At 43.2% G+C, this 24,414-nt stretch overlaps 1 protein-coding gene and 1 pseudogene across 7 annotated transcripts in view; one reads left to right on the forward strand and one right to left on the reverse strand.

The window, feature by feature from the left end:
• The window catches only part of REPS2 (RALBP1 associated Eps domain containing 2), a 221,226-nt gene that overhangs the window by 79,850 nt on the left and 116,962 nt on the right, over window positions 1–24,414 (forward strand). For all 7 annotated transcript variants that reach the window (XM_043570309.1, XM_043570303.1, XM_043570305.1 and 4 more), the window contains exon 6: window positions 21,513–21,651. In XM_043570309.1, coding sequence (XP_043426244.1) covers window positions 21,513–21,651 — 139 coding nt within the window. The remainder of the gene's footprint in view (window positions 1–21,512; window positions 21,652–24,414) is intronic.
• On the reverse strand, window positions 935–2,207 carry LOC122477376 (annotated as a pseudogene).

Below are 24,414 nucleotides of genomic sequence, written 5' to 3' on the forward strand. Positions count from 1 at the left end.
CTAAGGTGGTAGTCTTTGTACAAAGAACTTTCCTAAGGATAATAATTTAGCCATATGCTGTGTATTTATATTTAATGCTTCCTACAACTATAAGATCTAGGTACTGTTATATCTATTAGTGTGGGTGAGTTAACTGTGCCTGAGAGAGGTTAGGTAATGGGTCTAAAGTTTTATTCATAGCCAGTAAGTGGAAGAACCAGAATTTGAAACCAGGCCTTGACCCAGTGTCAAAATCTACGCTTAAAATACTTTACATTAGAGTTCCATACTATAGGGAGGCTATGTTCCGAACTTGCTACATAAATAAGCATTGGGTGTAGTAAGAACTATCCTTGAAAATCGCTTACTGGTACTATGTTGGAGGGCTAACATGCCATTCTCTCCTATGTCCAGAAGACCTCACTTTCACCTCCAAGCTGGAACAAAGAGCTGTTTCTTTAGCAGAGCCCCAGATGCAGTAGTTGGTTGTGTTTAGAGGTCCTGTGGTACAACAATATGTGTCGTTAAATATAAGAATCACATCTGCTGCGGAATGATGGTTTACAATAAGAAAGGCATTGGAGGGACTGGGATTCATCTAAAAGGTTCTACAGGATGTGCTGTGCATGTCTGTGTGGAGTTTATCCTAGTGCTGTGGAGTCCTAATCCTGAACTGTTAGAATGATGCTCACACAAGCAGGAAATCATGGCCTTTGCAGTGGTCAGATAGGGATCACGAGTTCCTTTCTACCTAGTCGCCTGGCAGGGGGGATGCCATGTGTTCTTATTTGGATTGGTGTCCTGTGACTTCTAATCTCTGGGTCCACGTTTCCTGCTAATAGACATGCTTCTTCGTTCAACTGATGTTTACTATATACCTATGGAGGTGGAACAGTCCCAGTCCCTGCCCTCATAGAGCTTCTAGGCAGTTGGAGGAGGTGGCCAATAATCAAACCATTGCAAAGTAAATAAGTCATTATAATATGTGTTGTGAATGGAAATTACACTGCTTTGAGGCTGAAAAACAGCGTGGGGGTGCATTTATGTCCTACCCTTAGCAGGTAGGGGGCAATCAAGGAAGGCTTTTAGTGGGAAGCCACATTTGAGTTGAAATGGGAAGGATTTGTAGGTGTTAACCAGGTCAGGGGATGAGAATGGGGGAGTAGGCAAGAATATAGAGGGAACTGCGTGTACAACATTCTTTGCTAGTGCTTAGCATTTTATCCACATCCCCTTCAGTGCTCACAGCTGCCTTATGAGGTGATTCCTGTTATCCCATTTTTTCCCCATGTACCAGTCCTCTTTAATTCTCAATTAGAGTATGAAAGGAGTCAAGGGTACCAGGCAAAGGCCATGGTCAGGAATGCAGAATGTGCCTCGACACTGGGCCCTCTTCAGTGGTACTTGCCTAGCTGCTCATGTTGGAGTTCCTTGTAACAGTGACAGTAGTTGAAAAGCACATAAGCTGCCAGCACCATAGGAATCCCGGCGATGGCCCCTTTCTTCACATTGACATACTTGTAACACTGGTAGTAATCTCTTGAAACGCTCCAGCAGTGCCTTCAGGGGGTGAAATCCTGCATCAGTATCCAGCTTGGCAGCTCTCCTAAGTTGACATCCATGAGCTGCTTCTCCTTCACTGGTATGGATGACGCCAGCCTGGAGTCCTGGGTGTCTGCTATGTCATCCCATGTTTCCGATGCTAAAACCTGAGATTTAAAGACCTTACGTAATCTGCCCAAAGTCACAGTTAGGAAGTGATAAGGTTGGAGTTCAAACACAGGACGTGATTTCTTAGTCTGGCTCAGGAACCAGATGGATAGTAATATCATCTGGTAAGCTAAGAAGCCCTGGATGAAAAACTGGCCTTGAGAGTTCTGGGGAAAGATCATGAGCTCAGTGTTAGATGCTGGAATTTGAGCTTTTGAGAGAGTCAAGAGGAGGTGTCAGAGAGATGGTAGGAGATAATGGCTCTGGAGCTTTGGGGAGAGCCAGGGCTGAACATCAGTATTTGCCAGTAGTTGGCCATTAGAAGGACTTAAGGTATCGTCTGGAAGAAACCAGATGGGTTCTTGTGCAGGACTGGCCAAACTCTGTGTGACTTCGGGTAAGTTCCTTCTCTTTTCTATAACATGAATGACTTGGAATGGATTTAACAGTCCATTGTAATAATCTGCGACAGTCTGACTCTCTTAATGTTTGTTTGGCATCAGTGGAAGCCCCGCCCCTGCCCCACCCCCTCCTGTTTGAAGCATTGCCTTCTGTTTAAGATGAGAACAAGGGGCCTTCCTCCAGACAGCACAGTTTGTGGTTTTCATGGCTGATGTGTTTTTGTTGCTTTTGTTCCTAGGTTTCTTCCTCATGGCTGTCAACTTAGTTTGGCTAGACTCTACGTCCCAGAAAGAAAATTGCCAACCTGAATTAGTCTTGTTGATGAGGGGATCTGAAGAGAAGGGTTTTGGTGGTAGGGGATTAATATGGATTGGGCCTGGTGCCAGCTGAGACTGGGATAACTCATTCCCCTCACATTGCCATGTTAATGTGCTGATGGCAACCTTGCTTTCTTCTAGCTTCCTCTGTCGCCTTGTATTCGAATCCTTCCTCATGATAGGATGGGAGGCGGCCTATGGGTACTGGGGGAGGTTTTTAGGGATTCTGGGCCAGTGCTGTTGCAGCTCATGAGCTTGGCATTTTAGAGATGCTTATGCCAAATTCAGCACCCAAATATTGGAATGAATAGTTTTTTTGCTTAGTACTTTATGAATTCGGTTTTTTTTTTTTTTTTTTTTTTTTTTGTTCAGGGTGAGTTGTTTTTCCCCTTGAAATTTCAGACTGAGCTTATTCTATATCTGTGGAGGGTTGACAGTGATTTGTAAAGAAATACTAAGTCTTCTTTCCTGATTCATCTATTATGTGTTTATAGGTCATTTTGTGGTTTACTTTTCACAAAGTTTCCTAAGCAGCTAGACTGTAGTCATTTGTAATTTGCTGGTGTAGGATTTAGAATTGCCCCGTTTGCTCCCACTGTACTCCACTGCGTCTGTTTTTGCCATGGTTGCCAGAAACTGCTTTGGGTTAAGTTCTTGCTCCATTGACCCCTTGGCAGCTTTTGACATTAACCACTGTCTTGATATGCTCTCATCGTTTGGTGTCCATGATGCCATCTTCTCCTGGTTTTCTTCCTGCTTCTGTGACTACCTCTTACTAATCTTCTTTTTCCATTCTTCTTCTTCCACCAGCACCTCACATGTTGGTGATGCCTGGGTGCGCTTCTTACTCTGTTCCTCTTTAGCCGTATGGAAGCTTATGACCACATATCTCCATCTGCCAGATGTCTTCACTCAGATGTCCCACTGTCTTTCCCACAGAACCAGCTTTCACCCTTCCGTTCCTGTCTCCATCCATCTGTCAGCACAGGCCAGAATGCTGGTCGCTGTCTTTGACTCATCTCTTGCCCTCCTACCCACTTAGTTACCAGGTCCTGGCCATTTCACTTTCTAAATGCCTCTCTTACCTGTCCATTTCCCTGCACCTCCTTGGTTCAGGCCGTCCTCCTCTGTCACTGAATCTGTTCTGTCAGCCTGTAACTCTTTTTCCTTGCTTCCACTCTTGCCTCTTCAAATCCATTATGCTTACTGCATATAAAAATAGTCTTAAAAATACATATCTGATCACCCTACTCCCTTGGTTGAGACCTGCCCACTGCTCTCTGCATACCACCTACTTCCGAACATGGCCCTCAGGGCCCTGCTGTTCACACCTACTTGTTACCTTTTCAGCCACAGTAGTTCACTTCTCTCCCTCCACACCCTGGCCACAAGGGAGCTACTGTTGTTTCCCTAATAGCCAGTGTCCTTTGTGTGGGAACCTTACTCTTTGTCTTGTCTTTTGCCTTCTTTGTTTTCTCTTTTGCCTTCATTCATGTATACTTTTTTTTTTCCATTGATAACATTAAGTTTGAGAATTTTCTAATATTTCTTGTACATGTGAAGTTTCCATTTTTTCATTCTTAAAAAATAGCTCATTACTCATCTCCTTTATCTGTGAAGCTCAGCCAGAGGGATGGGCCTTCAGTCTTTGTTGGTTTCACATTCCAGAGGCAGCTTTTCTTTTGTGTCATTCCAGGAATATTTTAGGCACACATAAATAAATATAGGTATTCATGTATATGTATATTTGTATGTGTATATATTGCATATATTTAGTATATATGTAAATATTAAATATATAAATAAATATTATATATCAAATATATTATATATTATATATATTAATTATTAATTAATTATTATTATAATTAATATATAATATAATATATATTAATTAATTAATATATAAATAATCAATTAATATATATTAATATATATTAAATATATATAAAAATATTAAATATATGCAATATATTTTTACCTGACTTTGGGAATACAGGTTTGGTAGATCAAATATACTTCCAGGCAGATCTCACTAGAAAAAATTTTATCTTTTATTTTAAATCAAAACATATTCACTTTTTGCACCTAAATATGCATGCTGTAATATTTTATTCTCTTTTTGAAGGGGTGAATGTAACAGTCTTCTGGGGTAAATTCTCAAAGCTCACTTGTCTTTATTACTTCAAAGACAAAATAGTGATAGAATTTAGGGAACTTTATCACCCTGCCATTTCACTTAGAGGTTTTGGCTTTATTTGTGGTGGAAGTTTTCTAATGAGTAGGCAGACATTGTCAGACCTTGCTAAGCAGCCATCGTTTTAATCTAAAAGTCTGTGAGTTGAAAAACGTTTATTGAACTTAGTTGTCTCCTTTACCCCCCCCCCCCCATTCTCGCTCAATTTCAGTTTCTTGCCATGCCCTCCCCATCCTGCTATGGACTTAATTGTAGGTACTTATGTCCAGAAGCAGATTCTCTCTGCTCCTCGCGTCTATTCGGAATGGTTGTAAGTGGAAAAGAAGTGTGTAAAGGATGCTGAAAGAAATGAACACCCCGAGGCTCTGTTGGAGCAGTGTTGGCAGGAGTCAGAAGACAATTGGTAGCCACTGCGAGTGAGTTGTTCACTGTAGGAGTTTGGATGAGAACAGGCAGAGCTAGACTTTCTGGGAGACTGTCCCTGCAGTGGGAGGACTTTCTGTGGTGTCAAGGGTATTTTATGGATGGTTGGGACTAGGACGCTGGGGGTGGGGGTGACAAGGAGTAGAGGCTGTGGCTGCAAGATTGGGATGGGATTGAATGAGGTGGCGTAGAGGCAAGTCACGAGCACGTCGGTGCTCTGAGTGTGAGAAGAAAGAAGCAGGTCAGCAAGTGGGCCTCATGCAGTACTGTCTCAGCCACTCTTGTTTTCTTACCTAGTGCTTGTCCCAGGGAAGTGGCCTACGTGACAGGTCGGGCCGTGGGGGGCTCTTTCAGGGTCATTTGGCCTGGTGGGGGGTTGGTTTTTATGTTGTTTTGCTTTGTTTTAGTGGAGCCTGGGCCATTTTTTTTCCTTCCTTAATTTGGAATCTTCCCCCTCTCCCCTTATCTGAGAGCTGTGACTCTGTCCCCTGCAAAGTGCCCCTGTGCGTACTTCAGCATAATGCCACTCCACTCCACGTTTAGTTCTTGCCGTTTTTTCTTCTCCACATCTTGCGGTCAAATCAGTGGGCTGACGAACCACTGAAGAGAGCCACGCGGCTGTTCTCCCAAGTGGCTAGAGCTGAGCAGCCACCGACGATGCCCTCTTCCCTGGGCTGCGGCGAAAGCATGCTACGGTGCTACTTGCTTGTTGCAGGTTATACGGCAAACACCACACTGGTTTTGGTTTTGTTTTGGATCGTGGGTTGTGAGCTTTCAAATACCCTTGTTCTTCAGGGCAATTAAAAGTTAAAAAAAAATAGGGGCGCCTGGGTGGCTCAGTCGGTTAAGCGTCCGACTTCAGCTCAGGTCACAATCTCGCGGTCTGTGAGTTTGAGCCCCGTGTCGGCTCTGGGCTGATGGCTCAGAGCCTGGAGCCTGCTTCGGATTCTGTGTCTCCCTCTCTCTCTGCCCCTCCCCCGTTCATGCTCTGTCTCTCTCTGTCTCAAAAATAAAAAATGAAAACGTTAAAAAAAAAAGTTAACAAAAATATATCAAAAATTAAAAAGATACAAAAGGGTGTAGAGTGAAAAGTGTCCCTCCCGTCCCCTCCACTGGCCATCCAGTTCCCTATCCCAGAGGCAGCGAATATGACAAATTTCTTTTGTATCATTCTAGGATGATTTTATGCATATGCAAGTGAATATAGGTGTTCTTATGTAATTATATATAACAGGTACAAAACATGGAGTTGCACCTTCTTACATGTATGGTAGCATACAGTATACATCTGTTATGCACTTGCATGTTTTACTTAGCGATGAGCTTTAGTAGCATTCTATAGCAGTACATAAAGTACTCCTTTTTGGTTTGTTTAAATGCATAGTATTGTATAGTGTGCGTCTTCCATAAATCATTTATGGATCAGCTCCTTATTATTATTTTTTTTTTTAATTTTTTTTTTCAACGTTTATTTATTTTTGGGACAGAGAGAGACAGAGCATGAGCAGGGGAGGGGCAGAGAGAGAGGGAGACACAGAATCGGAAACAGGCTCCAGGCTCTGAGCCATCCGCCCAGAGCCCGACGCGGGGCTCGAACTCACGGACCGCGAGATCGTGACCTGGCTGAAGTCGGACGCTTAACCGACTGCGCCACCCAGGCGCCCCTTTTTTTTTAAGTTAAAAAAAAATTATATTCTTGAGAGAGAGAGAGTCAGAGCACGAGTGGGGTAGGAGCAGATAGAGAGGGAGACACAGAATCTGAAGCAGGCTCCAGGCTCCGAGCTGTCAGCACAGAGCACGATGTGGTGCTTGAACTCACAAACCATGAGATCATGACTGGAGCCAAAGGTGGACGCTTAACTGACTGAGCCACGATCAGCTCCTTCTGATCAACATCTGGAACTTGCAGTCAGACTTGCAATACATGTTTGCAATACATAGGGCCAGTTCTTAGAAATGGAATAATTGAGTGAAATGTCTACACATTTTTATTTTTTATAGAGATTTTCAAATTGGAGACTACCAATTCACACGTTTACCACCAATATACAAAAATGTTTATTTTCCCATACCCATGCTAACACAATGTGCTAAAAATCTGATGCATCTTTGCCAGTCTGGTGAAAAATGGGTAAAAATGAGATCTCACTGTACTTGTAATTAACATTTCTCTTTATTAGTGAAGTGGAGTATCTTATGTTTATGAGTCATTTGTGTTTCCTTTTCAGTGAATTGCTTCATATCGTATGCCCCTTTTTTGAGTTATCGGTGTGTTCTTTACTGGTTTGTCATTCCTACCAGTCTGAAACCAGAAGCTGGTGTCTTCCTTTGGGCGAGTGAGAGGCTGCAGTGTATGTGGAAAATTGCTTCTTGCGTGGTTGAGGGGAGGTCTGGGCACTGAAGGCCCTCGTAGGAGGTTGGGGACCCCAGCTTCTCTTGGTTCTGGAGCACCTTAGGCCCTCCAGCAACAGGAGTTTCTTGTTTATAATCTTTAGGGCAGAAAGTGGAATTACTTAGTTTATGGGTAAACATTAGGCTAGGAAAATCTTCTGTTGTTCGGGATGTTGAATGGTAATATATTGTGCGTGTGTTGACCTCTTGCCATTGCTAAATTGGCTAAATTCTCTTCCTCTGGCTGAAATAGAAGGGCTTGAGGGAAGAGAGGGAGGAGGAGGAAGAGGGTGGGAAAGAGTGTATGTGTGTTCGCCTTTCTGTATAACAGGAAGAACTGGTTTGATAAATTTTATAGGAATGTAAGTGCCTTATTCTTGACATCTTGTTTTATCAGACACATTCCACATTTGATTTCAAACCCTAGCTGGAGATTTGCCATGTCCCAAGGGGTGAAAAAGTTTGATGTGTTCTACTTCACTGAGTCTCCCTAGGACCCCCTAGATACCCGATTAGTCACTATTATCACAAAGAAGGTCCTGTTTTTCATCTCATCAAGCCTCCTTTCTTCTTATTTCCTTCACCCACTTCTAATTCTTTTTCAGATTTTCTAGGCCTTATTTTTTAAACCTTTAATTTCAATTGATACTGAAATTTACTTTTTTTAGCCTAAATTTTTTTTTAGCTGTCTCTTATTATATTCTTCAGGTGCTCGCCATCTACCTATGCTTCTTAACAATTAAAGTGATAGTAGTTGCTCAGTTTCTTTGCTGGGAGGCACTTCTACATGAAAAATGTTTTGTGTTACAAGATGAGAATAGTAAAGAGATACTGGATCATTGAAAGAGGTGATTCCAGGATATGAGAACAGGGCATGTGACATTGAAACTGAAGGATGTTTATGGGAAAAGGAAAATTCAGTAAATACTAGGATTCATTGGGGTGCTGCCTTAAGGCCTTGCAGAAGCCGTGCTTGGAACAGGGTGGACAGAGGGTAAAAATGATAGACCTGGTACCCATGAGAATTTTAGCTTCCATATAGTGCTCAACAGGTCAGCTAGACTAGATGAAAGTAAATGAGCACATTTTATTTGTGGGGTCAGCATTGCTTTTCCCCGCAGATATGGGCATCATGGTATCCAGAACTTTCCTGGTAGTAGCTAGGGCCCACATTGATTTGGTAGACAGGAGCACCTCTGATTTACCCTCTCAGATGTAAACACCCAGTTGAACTCCTGGTCCCAGATAGTAGCTTTTAAAGCTGGAAAGGAGAGGGGTGTTTGTTTCTGGCATATTCTCCAGGACCCCTTCATCTCAGTTAGTATATACTAGGGTGTAAATACGGAAGGCTCATTTACAGTGGCACCATTTCCGCCCCTGGGCCCTTTGCTATTCCCCCAATCTCAGGTGAGCAGCTGGTGTCGTCCCCCTAGTTGCCTATCCCAATGAGTGTCTCTACCAAACCGAGTGTTTATTTGGTCCTGAAGATGTGCTGGCCCCTTCCCTTGTGTGTGTCATTCCAGTTCTCCCAACAGTCTTGCAAGGTAGACTACTTGCAAGATTCTGTCCTGTACTCGTCCACTTGGTAATACTAAGTGGCTTATGTGGGTCAGGCACCATGCCAGGGGTACCCCGCAGACTACAAACATGGTCCCTGCTCTCAGGGGACTTGCAGTCAAGCAGGGCAGATGGATGTGAATCAAATGGTCCTGCTACTGCAGGTATAATGGGCATTGCCTAGAGGCAAGGGAGGACTTCCTGGCATGTGACGGAGAAATCCCACCTAGGGCTAGGAAGTGAGGGAAGGCTTCCCCAAAGAAGTGCTGCTTGAGCTGAGCTGTGAAGGGTGACAAGGAGGTAACCAGGCTAAGGGAGGATGGTGCCGGGAGGTGTGGAGAGGGGCTCCTGGCTGAGTGGGAAGCCTCTAGGCTAAGGTCGTGCGTTTCTTCCTTGTGGACAGCAGAGTCTACTCTGGCTAGCTTCGGCAAATCGGGGTTTCTAATAAGGGAGTGGAAAGCCTACCAGATCTTTGGAAGGGCTGAAGATTCCGACTCTGTTCTGAGCAGGCAGGAACAATTCCTCAAACTGCACAGCAGGACTGGATGGCTGGACGGCTGAGGGAGCTTTGCCTTTCTCACCGTCAGGAAGCTGCAGACCTGGGCAGTTGCTGCCATAGCTTTTAGCTGCAGCTCCACGCTGAGTCTGACCCAGGCCCGCCAAGTAAATGCTTTGTTCCCTGCCTGTTTGACCACGTGACTTGTTTTGAATTAGCCTTCCATGGGCATGTTTAGTGGAACCTAAGTCTCATCTGTAATTCTAACAGCAAAGGTATTTGGATAATGTACTTTTACCTAGCCAGCGTCTGCAGTGCATAGCTTTGCTAAGAGGAGATGGTGTGGGCATTGAGTGAGCCAGTCCACCGTGTATACAGCCCACCGAGGAGACACAGTCCAAGACCTGGAAGAAAGAAGGCCAGTGTGGCCAGAGCCTGGAGTGGGAGGGAGATGAGGCTGGTGGGTAGGCGGAGCCCTGTGAGCCATGCCACTATCTTTTAGGTGGGGAGCTGACGGTTCAGAAATTAAGTGGCCCACGTCTCATGGTGAGTAAGTGACCATCCCAGATTTGAGCCCAAGTCTTTCTTCCTCCAGAATCTGCACTCTTTTTGCACCTCCAATCTGTAGCCTCATTGTCTAAAGCAGTCCTTGAATTGAGCCCTAGATCTTGGGACATCTGTTTCCCATCTGACCTCAGACTGCCTTGAGTATTAAGGGAGGACATAGTGGAGGAGGTAGGTGTCCTTGACCTAACTGGCAAGGATTGGGCTGGGCACGTTAATGCACTGGTACTGAAGTCCGCAGCCTTGTCAAAGTGTCCTCCTACTGCTGATTTTTCACTTTCTGCTGGCCTTCTCCAGAGAGCAAAATCCCAAGGAAAAATGGCCTTCTGGAACAGCAGATCTTGGCTCCTGATGGAAGAATTGGAGACCGTGATTATTCATAAGCATTTCTTAGGTTAATCAAAAATAGTGTTCGTGCCACATACTAAAATCACAGTGAAATAAATGATTGAATACCTGTATTGTATGGCTATCTACAGGATTCTTTCCTGATGTGAAAACATGCCAGATGCTTATAGGCATGTCAGAAATAAGACGGTGCTCTCTCTGTATAATTAATAGCTTATGGGCCAAAATCTACAACTAAACTAGATAATGGGAGGGACATGTAAGTATAGGATATTCATATCCCATGCTCAGATCCTCAGTCTGCAGAATTGCTGCATTGATTTTTGGCATTGCAGTGAGCGTGTTCCTTTATTTTATTTTTTTCCTCATGGTGAGTATACTCTTTAATTCCCATCACCTATTTCACTCACACCTATACCCACCTTCTCTCTGGTAACCATCAGTTAGTTCTCTATAGTTAAGACTCTGTTTCTTGGTTTGTCTTTATTTTTGTTTTCCTTTGCTTGTTTGTTTTGTTTCTTAAATTCCACATGTGAGCACGCCTGGGTGGCTCTGTTGGTCAAGAGTACAACTCTTGGTTTTTTTATTTATTTTATTATTTATTTATTTATTTATTTATTTTTAATTTATTATTATTTTTTTTAATATATGAAATTCATTGTCAAATTGGTTTCCATACAACACCCAGTGCTCATCCCAAAAGGTGCCCTCCTCAATACCCATCACCCACCCTCTCCTCCCTCCCACCCCCCATCAACCCTCAGTTTGTTCTCAGTTTTTAACAGTCTCTTATGCTTTGGCTCTCTCCCACTCTAACCTCTCTCTCTCTCTCTCTTTTTTTTTTCCTTCCCCTCCTCCATGGGTTCCTGTTAAGTTTCTCAGGATCCACTCTTGGTTTTAGCTCAGGTCATGATCTCACAGTTCATGGGTTCGAGACCTGCATCAGGCTCTACGCTGTGTGGAGCCTGCTTGGGATTCTCTCTGTCCCTCCCCCGCTTGCACTCTCTTAAAATAATAAACGTTAAAAAAAATCTAGAAATTCCACATATGAGTGAGATTACATGGTATTTGTTTTTCTCTGACTGACTTAATTTGTTTTTCATTATACTCTTTAGCTCTATCCATGTTGTTGTAAATGGCAAGATTTCATTCCTTTAAAAAATTTTTTTTACGTTTATTCGTTTTTGAGAGAGTGCAAGCAGGAGAGGGGCAGAGAGAGAGGAAGACAGAGAATCTGAAGCAGGCTCCAGGCTCTCAGCTGTCAGCACAGAGCCCAATGCAGGGCTTGAACCCACGAACCATGAGATCATGACCTGAGCCGAAGTTGGATGCTTAACTGACTGGGCCGCACAGGTGCCCCTCATTCCTTTTTATGGCTGAGCAGTATTCCATTGTTTGCATACACACATATGTACACATACACACACAACACGTCTTTTCCCATTCACGTATCGACGGACACTCAGGCTGCTTTGATAATTTGGCTATTATCAGTAACACTGCGATAAACATAGGGATGCATGTATCATTTTGAATTAGTGTTTTTGTATTTTGGGGGGTAAATACCCAGTAGTGTGATTTCTTGGTTGTAGGGTAGTTCTATTTTTAATTTTTTTGAGGAACCTCCATACTGTTTTCCACAGTAACTGTGCTAGTTTGCATTCTCACCAACAGTGCAGGAGGGTTCCTTTTTTCTCCACATCCTCTCCAACTCTTGTTTTTTGTCTTCTTGATTTTAGTCATTCTGACAGGTGTGAGGTGATATCTCATTGTGGTTTTGATTTGTATTTCCCAGATGATGAGTGATGTTGAGCATCTTATCATGTGTCTGTTGGCCATCTGGATGTCTTCTTTGGAGAAATGTCTTTTCTATTCATGTCTTCTGCCCATTTTTTAATTGGGTTATTTGTTCTTTGGGTTTTGAGTTGTAGAAGTTCTTTATATATTTTGAACATTAACCCCTCATTGGATATATCATTTGCAAATATTTTCTCCCATTCTGTAGGTTGCCTTTTGGTTTTGTTGATGGTTTCCTTTGCTGTGCAGAAACTTTTTATTTTGATGTAGTCATGGTAGTTTACTTTTGCTTTTATTTCCCTTGCCTCAGGAGACCTGTCTAGAAAAATACTACTGTGGCTGCTGTCAGAGAAGTTACTGCCTGTGTTCTGTTCTAGGATTTTTGTGGTTTCAGGTCTTACGTTTTAAGTCTTGAATCCATTTTGAGTTTGTTTTTGTGTATGGTGAAAGAAAATGGTTGAGTTTCATTCTTTTGCATGTAGCTGTCCGGTTTTTTCAACACCATTTGTTGAGGAGACTGTCTGTCTTTTTCCCATTGTATATTCTTTCCTCCTTTGTAAAAGACTAATTGACCATCTAATTATGGGTTTATTTCTGGATTTTCTATTCTATTCCACTGATCATTTGTCTATGTTTATGTTATTACCATACTGTTTTACTTATTCCTGCTTTGTAATATAACTTGAAGTCTGGAATTATGATACCTCCAGTTTTCTTTTTCGAGATTGCTTTGACTAGTCAGGGTCTTTGTGGCTCCATACAAATTTTAGGATTGTTTTTTTGTAGCTCTGCAGAAAATGCTGTTGGCATTTCGATAGGGATTGCATTAAATCTGTAGGTTGCTTTGGGTAGTATAGACATTTTAGCAGTATTTGTTCTTCCCATGAGCATGGAATATTTTTTCTTTTCTTTGCATCATCTTGAATTTCTTTTGTCAGCGTTTTATAGTTTTCAGAGTAGTGAGGTTGATTTTTAAAATGTTTATTATTTTTGAGAGAGAGTGAGTGAGTACTAGTGGGGGAGGGGCAGAGAGAGAGGGAGACAGGATCTGAAGCAGGCTCCACACTGACAGCAGGGAGCCCGATGTGGGGCTTGAACTCATGAACTGTGAGATCTTGACCTGAACTGAGGCTGGATGCTCAACCGACCGAGCCACCCAGCGCCCCCTGTAAGGGTGTTTCTTAAAAGGAAATGGTAATGTTACAGGATAGATGGATAAGACAGGGAGAGCCATAGGGCTTGCTGATTAAGAAAGAGTACAGACAACTCTGCTCATGTTCTGGCTTTACCATTTTAATATATATGTGTGATCTTGGTAAGTCACTTCCCTTCCCTAATCCTCAGTTTCCTGTTCTGCAATATGGAAATAACAGAATCCACTTCACAGGGTTTTGTGAAGATGAAAACAGGTCACATGTATTGGATGCTTATAATGCCTGGCACCTAATTAGCAAAGCACTATGTCTATGGTGATTACTTTTAAAATTTAGTTTATCTTAATAAGCAGCAACTCTGTGTTGCTCATTAGATTCAGATTCCTACACTTTAGCAATCAACCTCCTAAGCTGTTGAAATTAGATCCCTGAGCGGGTTTTGCATCTTTATGGATTTATTTCCATGAAGAAACTGATAAGGTTAAATTGCTCTGTTAGGATTTAATTTTAACTAACGTCTCTATAGGCAGAACCAGAAGTTATTTATTGCAACTTCCTGTGAATCTATAACTATCTCAAAAGAAAAAGAAAAAAAGAGAATTTTTTCCTTCTCATTTCATAGGTCAGGAAGAGGGCCCAGCCTTTACACTGTTAGGCGACATTATTTGGTAAATGCATATAAAGTTCGGCTCTCATCATCATAGGAGAGAGAGCTCAGGTTAACCTTTCTGTCTCTGGATTGGAATTGACCATTTGTCCAGTTACTTGTTCATTCATTGAATAGACATTTATTGAGCATAGGTACTTTTCTAGGTGCTGGCGATATAGCGGTGATCAGAATAGACCAATTTTCCCACCCTCATCGACCTTTTATTATAGTGAGAGCGGGGTGGGAGACAGAATATAAATAGGATTGTAGGGTATCATACAGGGGAACCGGTTGAATGTTCGAAACAAAATTGTTGAGTTCCATCTCCTTTACTTTGTTCCTCATTTAATAGTTTTCCCACAGCTTTACCCTACCTCTCTCTTCTTTTTACTCTGTACATCTTCCCTGGGAGCCTCCTTCAAACCCACAAAAGATAAATTCCTATTAACCAGACATAGAAAGATGGCTGCATCCACACTCTTGCTGTCCCTATAGGTCATCTACGGGGACAAGTTATAAAGTTGTGTGGGCTCAGAATTGTCTCCTGTCTTTAGGTGGTCAGATTACAAAACAAAGCCTCATCCTTCCATTGTCACTGCAGGAATGGCTGTGCCACTGAGATGGGGCAGGCCTGCCTTTTCTCTGGGCCTTGCTTGAAGGATAGTTCGACTAACAGCTGCTATGCAAATATGCCCCACATTTTAATGATTTCAGTGCGTCGGTGTATTTCTCACTCCTCTAACAGATTGGTAGGCAGCTTTCTTCCCCATGGTGATTCAGGCAGCAGTGCTCCTTCTGTCCTTTCGCTGTGCCATCCCCCATGCAGCGGCCCTTGTGGACTAGCATAGAGTGCCACAGGGTGCTAACCGTATGTGGAAATGGCGCAGGTCACTGGTGCTCACATTGCATTGGCTAGAACTCAGTCATGTGGCTGCAGCTCACTGTAGGGGGTGTGGTAGAACATGTCATTGTGGGGTGGGCAACCACAGCCACTCACTGATACTTCTGTACCAGGCCTCGTGTGGTGTAAATGATCGGAGGACAGCTGCCATGATCCCACCTATCAGCGTGGCTGTCATTTTCCTCTATAACTCTTCTTTTGCCTCAGCCCCGTGGCTGATCAGTGGCCGTGATCTTTCCTTAGGCAGATCAGTATTCACTCGGGCTATCGTCTGGTCTCACCAGCCTGTTAGCCATTGTTTCTCATTAGGGGTGATTGAGTGATTGAGTCTTCTCACATCTTTGCTCATGAAATCGTGTTTTGATCAGTGGTTGCACTATGGCCATCTTCTTTCCAAAATATTGTCAGTAGGTGAGGTGTTCTCACATATTCACTGTGGGCTTTGTATGAGCTTTTGCTACTCCAGATGGTTTGTTTACCGAGGTACCAGAAGGACACTGGCATGAGATCATTGCATCCTCAGGTGAAAAATGGCTGGACTCTTGGGCAGCACTTACAGGATGCCTCCAGGGTGAGATTATATTCTGAACAGAAATGTTCTGTGGTTGAAACAATATACACGCCCTTTGTAAATTCTCCCTGTAATGCCTCCTTGCAATTCATGTTATTCAACTGTGCTTGATTTTTAAGATACTTCAGGGGTAAATGTCACCTTTTGGGATTTTATTAATAGTATTACTTTTTAATGAGTCTTTTGAAGTCTCTTTCATTATAAACAGCCTGTTTTCCCCGGAGATAATAACTTGTAGTGCCAAATATTTGCATTTCACTTGAAACGAAACAAAGGGTTTGAATGTTTTAAATACAAGCAAATCTAATTCTCCTGTGTCTAGAGAAACTGCATAATGGACCATATGTATGTGGCTTAAGCAGACAGATGTGGAAGGTTTCTCTCTCCTTTTATTTTTTCTTAAAAACGCTGGCAGAGCTCAAAATTGGCACCAACTCGCAAATATCTCCACCCAGCCAACAGAACCGCTGGAGTTGAACTGGGAGAGGCCTCCTAGGGTGCGTGCATGAGTGGAGCTTTGCCTGGTTCTGGCTTCTGCTTGGGAGCCCGAGGCTCCGTAGCTTATCCACCCCCATTTCTCCGTGCTTCCAGCCTTTGCAGTTCGACATTCTCTCTTAGGTGGCTGACTTCTCAGACCTTTGTCAAGTTGTGCCCATTGTTTCACTTGACTTGTGGGTTCGTTTGGAGATGTTGCGTGCAGATATCTGGGTCCTGCAGCAAGATGGCCTTCGAGCCGCTGACAGAGGGGTCCTTAGCTGCCATCTCACTGCTGGAGTGAGCCTTCCTCTGGTCATGGCCGTATGGCTTTTTCCTCCCTGACTCCTCTCATCCTCTCCCTAACTCTGGCCCATCTTGACCTCTGGCCAGGGTTGCTCATGTGGCCTTAACTTGTCTTCCTGCCTTTAGTGTTTCCCCTTCCATTCTCCTCGCTGAAGTGATATTTCTGTAACTGACATCTGATTATTTCATTGTCCTGTTTAATACTTATCTGTGGCTTCCTATTGCCTTCTAGATACAGTCTGTACCTCTCAACCTGGGCCTTCATGATCTGGGCCTTGCTTTCTGTCTGGAGCACCTTGAGGCAACTCCACTAACATCCGCTTTGTACCAGCAATCTTTTCTCTCTACGTGTAGCCCACTGAGCTAATTTCAGAAGATGGCCATCTTCTCTCATTTTTTGGAGTTTTGACAAATGCTATTCCTTTTGTTTGTCTTGCCCTGCTTGTTCTATGGCCTGGCTTCTCAAACTTGAGTGTGCTTCATATCATCTAGAGGGCTTGTTACACCACAGATTCCTGGGTCCTACTCTGGAACTTTATGATTCACCAGATGTAGGGTAGAGCCCAAGGTTCTCTGTTTCTAGTAAGTCCTCAGGTGATGTTGATGTGGGTGGTCTGGAGACTGTACTTTGAGTAGAAAAGTTCTAGACTACCCTTCACTGTTTTTGAGATTGCCTGTTTGTCTTTCTCCCTGGTTAAACTCTAGCCTCCCTTGAAAAAAAAGAACCTGTTGGCCCAGCAGGGTAGCCAGAATCTCTAGTGTCTGAAATATACTTAATGATCAGCAGGTATCTGTTGAATGAATGAATGAGTAGATCACCTCCTGCAGCAAAGTTCAAATCATTTTGCTTCTTGTAGATCAGCTTTCTTTTAGACTGTTTCAGCCTAAGAATATGTGGAATGTCATCTACCCCTTCCATATACCTTCACCTGTCCCTGAAACACTCACTTAATGGATATGGAACGTGAGAACTCCCCGTAGAGATCAGAGACCATGGACGAACTACAGGAAGATAGACATGGACTTCTTTTGATAGATCTGAAACTTTAAGTATGAAATAGATTCCTAGGTTTTCTTTCATTAGGCACAGCACAGAGTAGTATTTCTGCACCTCTTTTAATATAAGACATACACCTGAACTTACTAAAGTGCATCAGTCAGTGGATCTCACACTGCTCTTTGGTATCTGTGATGTACCTGCTAATGACTGTACATAGTATAAAGGAGTACATGATACAGTTGTGGTCCTCCAGGTTGAAACCCGAGTGATGATATTCAAGAGCACTTGAAATGTTCACACTGTGTGGCACTTACAAGAATTCATATTTTTAAAGATGGCTAATTACTTGGTTTATTAAATCAGTTAAAACCATGCAGCGGGAAGCAAGGGGAAAGAGAATGGGGGTAGGTGAACACATTTAGTGCAAGTCAGGAGGAGGGCCACACTGTGTTCTGCACAGGTTATACAGTGTTCATATGCCCTCTCTCCTTGTTGTGAGGCCTTCTTGGTTTGAGGGAGCAGGAACTCTCCTTGCCAGCCTAAGTCTTCTTGAAATGGAGGAGGGTTGGAGTTCTCACGAATCTAAGAAATGAGAGACAGGGAGTGGCCCACTGGTCCAGAGGAGTGGGAGTTCTTGGTTATTTGTGCTTGTTTTGCCATTAACAGGACTTGCCCTAGTCTCCTTGAGTTTTCTTCACTGTCCGCTTATCTTTTGGCTGCCAACCGCCATCCTCCCCTCCTTTTCTTTTTCATACTTCTCTACCTCACGGGTTCTGCTTCTGCTGGTTCTGGCTGTCACTGTGCCTCATGGCCTCTCTGTATCTGCTCAGGGTCTGCTTTCTGTGCTTGTTGATCTTCATATTTCTTTTTTTTTAAAAAAATTTTTTTTCAACGTTTATTTATCCTTGGGACAGAGAGAGACAGAGCATGAACGGGGGAGGGGCAGAGAGAGAGGGAGACACAGAACCGGAAACAGGCTCCAGGCTCCGAGCCATCAGCCCAGAGCCCGACGCGGGGCCCAAACTCACGGACCGCGAGATCGCGACCTGGCTGAAGTTGGACGCTCAACCAACTGCGCCACCCAGGCGCCCCTGATCTTCATATTTCTTATCCACACCCCCAGTAATGAGCATACGGCTGAAGTTTTCCTTGCTAGAGTAGAGCTTTCTATGCAACAGCATCCCAGAGGCCAGAAACTGTGTGCCCACCCCTGCTTCCTTGGACTCAGTTGGGCAAGAGCAGGTGTGAGCTGGGTGTCATGGTACACACATAACTGCCAGGCCCGCCTTTGTGTCAGAGCTGGGGGATGGGCAGTGCCGTCTGCAGTAGCTGTGGGCCTGGCAGGTACATTGGCGGGCCCTTGGGGGCACTGGGACTTGAGTAATAGGCTCAGAGGCTGGGGATAATAGGCTGAGATCAGAGAAAGGATGGGCTGGGAAGAAGGTACACATCTGACCTACGAAGAGTGAGCAGATGCCTGCTGAGAGTGAGCAAGGAGGAGGAGGAATTGTAAGGACCCTGAAGGCTGCGTGGAGGAGGTACATTTTTTAAATTAGGCAACAAGTCGTCTCTGTATGCTTTTGAGCAGAGGAATCATCACTTCTCCTGTCTGTTCCTGCTTCCTGCTGGCAGAATAGACTTGAAACCTGCTAAGAGGCTACTGATGCCAGTCAGGAGTGAGATAATGTGGGAGAGGAAATAGAGTGAGCAGGTGGTCCTGGGGTTGGAGAAAGAACAAACGTGGGCTCACATAACAACAACTGGATACGGCAGCTTCAGTTCCAGGTGGAAAGGAGTGTATGGTAGGGAAATAGTAGCTTCTGTGTCAGAATCAAGGAATGCAGCGGCCAACACCCAGCACAGAGATTTCTGTGCCTTCCTTTGCAGGGTGGCAGTGGGTAGAGCTCTCCAACCGTGTCCTGCCGGGTTCGTGAACCATCTCTGTCCGCTTAATTGTTCACTCGTAAACATCTGTTCTTGTGTCCGGTCCGTGCCCAGCTTTTTAGATAGATACCTTTACTCCAGCTGTTTCTTTCAGTGCTACCCAGAAGGGCAGCATTCCCGGGAGCTCTACACATTGTAATTTGGCCAGGAACCCAATCTGTTGCATGCCAACGCCCTCTACCTTGGGTTTTGCCCCTGGAACCTGGTCATATGGGCATGTTCAGAAAGTGCTAGTGTGGAGCACTTGAATTTGGTGGGAGTGTTTTGGAAAATTGTGTGGTCCACTGGGTGCTTAGACTGAATTGTGGCCTTTCTTGCTTTATTTGTATTATTACCGGGATGTTAGGGGTTTCTGAAAACAATTTGGAAGCAGCCCAATTTAGAAAAGTCCTGATACGGAGTAGGCTGATTTTGAACAATAGATAAAGTGGAGGGCAGTTACTTGCTGACTGCAGTAATGCATTGATGCTGATGGAAAATAATGAAGGATATGCGCTCATCCCTTAAGTTCTTTGAGTCTTCATTCCTTCATCTGGCAAAAGGATAATAATACCTGCTATGTCTACCTTTCAGAGGTTTTGAGATGCTCAGATGAGATAGGTGTGTATAGTCCTTGGTAAATTCGAAAGCATTCTATGAATTTAGGGTATTAACTAATGATCAGTGGCTTCGGGGGGCATTTAAAAATGGTTTGACTGGGGCGCCTGGGTGGCGCAGTCGGTTAAGCGTCCGACTTCAGCCAGGTCACGATCTCGCGGTCCGTGAGTTTGAGCCCCGCGTCAGGCTCTGAGCTGATGGCTCAGAGCCTGGAGCCTGTTTCCGATTCTGTGTCTCCCTCTCTCTCTGCCCCTCCCCCGTTCATGCTCTGTCTCTCTCTGTCCCAAAAATAAATAAACGTTGAAAAAAAAATTAAAAAAAAAAATGGTTTGATTTACATTTAGTGGAAATTCACCTGTTAAATGAAAACTTTAAAGATGACATCTCAAGGTTATATCACAGCTCAACATTTTATAATCTCATTTCCTCTCTGAGAGGCCCCAGAGGAGAGGAGAGCTGGGTGTCCCTGGGAAGAATTACTTGCTGGGGTGGGGGGTGTGTGTGTTGGGGTGGGAGGAAGGGTGCAGAGATGGTTGGATGTCTTTTCTAGGGATAGTGAGTAGAATGCTCTCCTAATGTTTAATTTCTTGATAGTGTGTTCAGAAGCAGGCGGCTTTATTAGCAGTAATATCTCTTCTTTCCTAGTCTGGTTTTGTCCTTAAGGCTCACGTTGCTTGTGTTCACCTCTTGGTTCCATGGAGGTGGCCCTTGGCAAGTAGCTCCTTAGCCTTAGGGTGGATGGGAGGGATGGAAACACTTGTGCTTCTTTCCTCATTGCCTCTTATAGTCTTGTGTTCTCTTGAACTACTTTTCCGGTTGTCTGTATCCTTAAATCCTCAAATTTGCCTTGCATGCCCCCTAGTGGCAGGTCGGATGCACCCCTGGTTGTGTCATCCTGTTTGCTGTGGTCAGGAGCGGTTGTTCTCTACCTAGTTCCGTTTCGGAGCATTATTCCCAGTTCACAAATGCAGAACGAGAGGTTCTGTGATCCTCACTTGCCACTCGAGTAGGACCTGCGGAGGTGGCATTGGAATTGGAACTTTGGATTCCCAGATTTATACACCGGGAATGCCTCAGAAAAAAGATGACGTGGTTATAGCTTTTGTAGATTTTAAAAAATGGTTTAAAAGGAATCTAGATTATTTTGCTGTCTACTCAGCTAATCTGAAAGGGTAAAAATGTGGTGAATATTTGAAGGTAAGAATGATCATCCTTTTGGGGCACCTGGGTGGCTCGTCGGTTAAGCGTCCGACTTCATTCGGCTCAGGTCATGATCTCACAGCTCCTGGGTTCGAGCCCCACATCGGGCTCTGTGCTGACAGCTCAGAGCCTGGAGCCTGCTTCAGATCCTGTGTCTCCCTCTCTCTCTGCCCCTCCCCCACTCACACTCTGTCTCTTGCTGTCAAAAAATAAATAAAACATTAAAAAAATTGAAAAGAAAAGAATGATCGTCCTTTTTACTCTCTCTTCATCACATTGGAAAAACTTTTGTCCCTCACCAAGTACTCAGTATTTCATGCTCAGTACTATTAACAACTTTGAGGTATACAAAGAAACGTATAAAGCATGCTGTCTGCCCCTCAGAAGTTTATGTTCTCATTACGTCCTAGTTACAAGGTGTTTATTCTCTTGAGGAAAAAAGTATAATGCGTAACTTTTACTGACGTTTAATATTTCTACTTCATCTCGCTAAAGACAAATTCTCTGAGCATTTGCATATTTATTTTTTATAAAGTCCTTTTCCGTGGAGAGAGAACCGCAGGATAACAACAGTAATTACCCAGATGAACCCTGGAGGATAACAGAAGAACAGCGCGAGTACTATGTCAATCAGTTCCGATCCCTTCAGCCTGACCCGAGCTCCTTCATTTCAGGTAATGGAGTCTGATGGGTGAAGACCTGGGTCCCAGATCATTGTCTCACACACATAACAGTACACATCTTGAGAAAGAGTCCACACAAAACGAATGTGACAGCTTTTTGTGATTCCAGTTTGTTTTCCTCTAAGATTGAATTTCTTATCAACTATAAGCCATGCAGAAAAATACTTGGCAATGACATTTAGAAAATTACATTTCTGTTTCGAAGAGGTTAAATGGAATTTGGGGGAACCTGGTCTAGACCTGTGCCTTATTAGCTGGGGCACTTCTTGAAATGATAGACTGTGGCACCAAGGTGACACCTTTAATTGCTTCTTCATATTAGAGCCAAGATGTAGCATGGCCTTCTAAAGAGTTAGCGCCACAAGTCTCTTTATGTCATGTACGCTTTAGAAGTCCAAATTCATGCTTGTTTCCTTTGGCTCAAGTCTTTTACCTCGGGGTTTTCTGAGAGAAATTAAAATACAGGAGGAAAATTGGCCAGCAGTTTTATGTCCACATGTCTGTTCTTCTGGGTTGTCTTCAAAATATGTATTCCCATTGATTTCTCCTGTAAAATTCAAACTGAGACAAATTGGTTTAATTCCTGTGTGCCTATGTTTTACTGGGCTGAAGACTAAACAAACAGTGAAATAGTAGAGCCTGGAAGAAAAATTCATAAAACTTTTTTTTTATAGTTCAATTTTGAAGAATAGCAGTATGCCCTCCATAATTGTAACCTGACATACTGAATGTGGACTAAGACTAATTTTCTCTCGAGAAATAAGGTGTGTAATTGAAATATACTTGTACAAATTCAGACATCATTTCTGATTGGTTGGTAAAAGCTTTATTGAAAGCACAATATTGTAGGTAGAGCAAATTAATGTTGACAACATGGCTTAAAAAAAAATAAGCAGAAACCCACATTGACCATTTGCTGACCTTACCCGCTGCTTAAGCGACTTTCTTCACAATGTATGCGAATAATTAGACAAATACAGATGGTAGCTCTTAGGAGTGTTTTTATTTTCTTTTAACCTTTTTATTTTGCAGAATTTCAAGTACGGATACAGCTAGAGTGGCTAGTATAATGAATCCCTGTGTACCTATTACACAGCACCAGTGATTTTGTTTTGTCTATATATACTCTGTCAGCGCAGATGAGTTTGAAGCCATTACCAGATCGTTTCATTTGAAAATGTTTCAGGATGTATCTTGAATGATAAGAAAGACCTCTTTTAAAAACATAACTGCAATCCATGGGCACACGTTAAAAAAAATGCAAAACATGTTTCCTTAATGTCCCCAAGTCTTTGTTTCCCTGGTTGTCTCACCAGTGCCTTAAAAATAGTTGAATTTGTTCGAGGTCAGAGGGGTTCATATATTGCAGCTAGGTGATGCCTCTTTTAAAAATCAACTTTATTGAGATTAGCATACCATAAAATTCACTCCTGTAAAGTGTACAGTTCAGTGGTTTTAGTGTTTACAGAATATATTCACAATCTAAATTTAGAACACTTTCATTACCTCCCAACAAACCACCTGCTTATTAGCAATTATTCCCCACTCCTTCTCTCCCTCCTAGCCCTCCATAATGACTAAACTACTTTTTCTCTCTATAGTTTTGCCTATTTTGGGCTTTTCCTATAAATGAAATCGTATAATGTGTGGTCTTTTGTGTGTGACTTATTTCACTTAGCATAATATTTTTAAGGTTTATCCGGGTTGTACTGTGTGCTAGAACTTCATTGAACTTCACTGCTGTTTATGGCTGAATAATTTCCACTGTGTAGATATACTACATTTTATTTATTCATCAGTTGACGGGCATTTGATTTGGGTTGTTTCCACTTCTTGGCGATTAAGAATAATGCTGCTGTGAACATTCGTGTGCACTTTTTTGGTGTGTGCATGTATGTTTTGATTTCTCTTAAATGTATAGCCCAGGGTGGAATTGCTGGACCATATGGTAACTCTGTGTTTAATCATCGGAAGACCAGTCAGACTGTGTTGCACGGTGCCTGCATCGTTTTGCGTTGCCACCAGCAGCATGTGAGGGTTCCGGTTACTCCACATCCTCACAGACACTTATTGTTTGTCTTTTGATTACAGCCATCCTAGTCATGCCAGATGGGCTGAGACTCCAAGAGGGAGGGCCTCAGGCCCCTTGCCATGAGGGTCTCTTGGCTTTGGGCGAGAAAGAGTTCAGGAGCGGGCTGTTTAGAGAAAGAGACATGAATTTATTAAGTATATAAGTAAGAAAGGAGCTACTTCACAGACAAAATAGCTGTCTCTTCTCTCAGGTGAGGAAGAGGACCCCCCTCCCCCGCCTTTGCATCTAAGAAAGTGTTTTATGTGTTTTTAAATTAGTTGACTATATAAGAAGGGGCTTACTCTTTAGTTTTGGGTTTATCATTTACACTGAGTGGTTAGTTTTTCCATTGTCTTACGGTTGTGAAATTACCCACAGGGAGCAATTTTAGGAATGTCTGGCCTTTGTGGCTTTTACTGCCAGAGGGAGTAGGGTCTTATGGTCTCCCACGAGTCAGATCTTGTGACTCTCTTTATTACCTGCTGACTTTTAGGTTAAGGGTCAGCCGAAAACCACAATGGCTTTGCTTTGGTCAACTTGTCTTCCTCCCTCCTGTCTCACTAGTGGATGTGAAGTAGTATCTCTTTGTGGTTATGATTAGTATTTCCCAGATGAATAGTGACATTGAACATCTTTTCATGTTCTTATTGGCCCTTTGTAGATCTTGTTTGGGGGAAATGTCT

This window comes from Prionailurus bengalensis, chromosome X (genome assembly GCF_016509475.1).
Source record: "Prionailurus bengalensis isolate Pbe53 chromosome X, Fcat_Pben_1.1_paternal_pri, whole genome shotgun sequence".
In the NCBI taxonomy this organism is placed as follows: domain Eukaryota; kingdom Metazoa; phylum Chordata; class Mammalia; order Carnivora; family Felidae; genus Prionailurus; species Prionailurus bengalensis.